The sequence below is a fragment of the Buceros rhinoceros genome, unplaced genomic scaffold, assembly GCF_000710305.1.
Source record: "Buceros rhinoceros silvestris isolate BGI_N320 unplaced genomic scaffold, ASM71030v1 scaffold46377, whole genome shotgun sequence".
Classification (NCBI taxonomy): domain Eukaryota; kingdom Metazoa; phylum Chordata; class Aves; order Bucerotiformes; family Bucerotidae; genus Buceros; species Buceros rhinoceros.
The window spans coordinates 1-3,522 of NW_010422442.1; the positions used below are offsets into that span (position 1 = coordinate 1).

Sequence of the window (3,522 nt, forward strand, 5' to 3'; positions counted from 1 at the left end):
GTGCAAAGGGGTTGCATTCATCAGGAAGAAGCGGGCACCATCCCCAACGGAAGGGCAGCTCTGCTGGTGTCTCTCCTCAGTCCGCTCCTCTTGCCACCACAGGCACCAAGAGCAGAGCCTTCACAATGTTTATGGCCGCTCCTTTCCTTCCAGTGCACGCGCTCTACATAGAACAAAGGTGACTAAAGTCAGGGCAGACAGTGGGTTTGCCCAAGCGATGTTGGGCAGCAGGCTAGAGAAGAAAGTACCCCCGGCACCTTTTGCCTTCTCTGCCTGCAGGTGACAAGCAAGCCCTGGTCACATTCTTTGGGAATGTTTTGCCTCAGGACTTGTCACTGCCTGATGCCAGCATCCCATTACTCAACAAGGGAAGGAGTGACAGCCTGCTGCCCAGAGGGTGCCCGAGCCCACAAATGTCTGCGCGAATCTGGGGTCTAGAGCAAGGGGGATCCAGGCCTGAGCACTGAGCCTCTGCAATCCCATACAAGTTGCAGCAAGTGATGAGCGGCCCAACCCTTCCTGCTTCCTCCTGCTTGGCAGAGGCATCCTGGAGGCTCTGTCCTCGCAACCAGACGGGCAGCAGATCAAGAACTGCCTTGCAATGACTGCTAATTATTGCTTGTTCTCTTGTCTCCATGCTCTCTGCCTTCTGTGAAGATGGGTCTCTTCACTGGCAGCGGCCTGGGAAAGAGCCCGAGGTTGATCTCCCGTACTATCACCCCCGAGCTCCCTCTGCTGAAGTGGAGATGACAGCCTACGTGCTCCTCGCTGCCCTCAAAACCGAGCCAGCACCTTCCCAAGAGGAGCTGTCATTCTCATCTCTTATTGCAAAGTGGATCAGCAGTCAGCAGAATCCCAACGGTGGTTTCTCCTCCACCCAGGTGAGCTGCTTCCTCCTGACACCTCACACGTCCATGTCAGAAGATGGGCAATGTCAGAGACCCAGCTGGGAGCTCAGTAAGATTGGCCAGGGAGGGAACTCCAGCCCTGCGGTATCTGTCACGGCTGCCCAGTAGAGGCTCGCACGTCAGGGCATGCCTCTGGAAATGACTGATACTTTGATTGAGAACCTGAATCCTTGACACACCCAGGCAGAACAGCAGGGACACGAGGGGTGTGTGTCTGTGCCCCTGGAGAGGGCTCCCACTGCAATTTCTTTGTGCATATGGAGCTGCTGCTTCACCCTGTGACATGCGAGCGAGTGAAGGCCACCCAGAGCTCCTCGTCAGGGAGCTTGGGCAACATGCAGCTGCTGAGCAGAGGACACTGGCCGGGAATGGAAAGATGCAAAAGCTGCTCCTTCCATCTGCCCTTTCCACTGAAACCTGGAGAAAGTGAAGAATGCAGGGGAGGGGGCCTGCTGACAGCAAAGGGGGGTGTGGGAGGACGGGTTGTGGAAACTGCATCCCTTTGGGTGCCGGGACCTGTCTCTTTCAGGACACTGTGGTGGCTCTCCAAGCCTTGTCCCAGTATGGAGCTGTCACCTACGCCAAGAGCGGAGCAGCTTCCAAAGTGACCCTGCGATCTGGAGGGGAGTTCCAGCAAGACTTCCAAGTGGATGCTACAAACCGGTTGCTGCTCCAGCGCGTGCCCCTGCCCCAGGTGCCAGGGGAGTACAGCACGGAGGTGTCTGGAGAAGGATGCGTCTACCTGCAGGTGAGGCTGATGAGGGCAGGTGGCACCCTGGGAGGGGAGACGCTTGCCAGGCAGGAGCCAGGGAGAGGGTCCACCGGATGGGAGAGAGAGAAGGCTCTGGGAGAGGGAAAGGGAGAAGAAGACTGTAGAGGTGTGCGGAGGTGAAAGAGTAGGCGGGAAGCAGGGTAGGATCTGCAGTGTGGAGGAGCTGTGCGAATGGGAGAAGCGGGGTGGCTGGATGGGAAGAGGATCATCTCTCTCACGTGTTGAGCACGATACACACACGCTCACACAGAGCTGCTGGCTCTCCTCTAGACAAGCCTGAGGTACAACGTGCAGCCCATGCAGGAGGATGCACCCTTCACGCTTCATGTGTCCACCATCCCAGAGACATGCGCCGACTCCAAGGCTCACAAGGTCTTTGACATAGGCATAAATGTCAGGTGAGTCTGCACCTTCCTAAGAAGCCATGGGAGCTGGACGAGGTCCGGTTGTCCAGAGTGAGCCACTCTGGCAGCCCCGGAGGAGCAGTGCCTCGCAGGAAGGTGGACAGGAAGCAGCTGGTCTGGGAGGAGAGGCTGTGGCTGAACTCTGTGTCCTGTGGTGGTGGAGCTGTGTGGGCAGCCCCGGGCTGGGCTAGTGAGAGGCTGCAGAGATGATTAGGGGACCCTGGCAATGCTGGAGAAAGAGGTGCTGGACTGCCAGGACTTGGTGGGCTGCCACGTGTTACGGAAAAGGTGGAATTGCCCCCAGCTTTGACTTGAGGTGCACTCAATCTTTGTTGCTTGGTTCCTTAGTTACACGGGAGAGCGCAATGGCTCCAACATGGTGATTGTTGATGTGAAGATGCTCTCAGGATTCATCCCCTTGAAGTCCTCTGTGAGGAAGGTAGGAGGCTGTTTGCTCCACAAGCAACACCCTGCATCTGTCTTCAAGACGCTTTTCAAGCTTCTGCAGCAAACTAGAGTGCTTCCGGGTTTGAATCAGCTTGATCTTGCCCTTGTCGTGTGCACATTTGCGCTGTACAGTGTTCTCTTTTCATACCTGTCTCCAGGACAGTACAAGGGGAGACAATGGGATGAATCTAGGAAAAAGAGACTCAGCAGGGTTTTTTTCTTTGCACTGGTGATGGGCACTTTTATTATCACTGTGTCCCGATAGCTCCCTAAAACCACCATCTGTGCACAGGACATTCAAAAGTTGTGCTGTTTCCTTTTTCCCTCTGCTAAGCTGAAAACACCTTATAGCACTGGAATTGTTTAGAACCTGGGTCACCGTTTGAGATGCCGAAGCAGGTGTGTGGTCTCGAAAACAAAGGCAACCATTAGATACTGCAGAGCTAGCAAGCCCTGAAGGAACGTGTTGGCATTGATTCATTCCAATGCTGTGTTTGAACCAGTGCTCTGTTCCTGCTGTAGCCAGGCTGTCCTTCATCATCCAGGCTGGTGAGGGGAAGCTTGGGGACCGTTACACCCAGCGGCATACCAAGGAGGCAGTTTTGTGCTGCTTAGTTTCCCGAGTACAGCCGTGTTTCACCCACAGTACGCCCCCTCCCTAGGGCTGTGCAAGGGGCACCGGGCAAAGAGACACTCAGAGCAGTAACATCTTGGTCTTCTTTCCTCAGCTGGAACGTCACCCTATTATCGAGCGCACGGAGTTGAGCACCAACCATGTGCTGGTGTATCTGGAAAAGGTGAGCATCCACGTGGGGCGACGATGGGTGAGAAACGCAGGCGCTGGGACACTTGGGCACACAGGGCCAAAGATGTGTCTCTCGAAAGTACCACGGCTGTGACCAGAACAGGGCTGAGGCTCACGCTGGCTTTCGCCTGCGTTTCAGGCTCGCTGGTACTTCCCTGCCCGCCCTCAGCAGGCTTTCTCGCCGCC

General features: G+C 55.8%; 1 protein-coding gene across 1 annotated transcript; it reads left to right on the forward strand.

Moving 5' to 3' along the window:
* Positions 1–677: 677 nt before the first annotated feature.
* On the forward strand, positions 678–3,328 carry LOC104488376 (alpha-2-macroglobulin-like; the record flags this gene model as incomplete). The annotated part of the gene is made up of 5 exons (XM_010140027.1): positions 678–881; positions 1,438–1,656; positions 1,951–2,078; positions 2,433–2,523; positions 3,260–3,328. Coding segments are annotated over 5 exons (711 nt in total), but the record flags the coding sequence as incomplete, so codon positions are not given.
* Between the last annotated feature and the right edge of the window lie 194 nt (positions 3,329–3,522).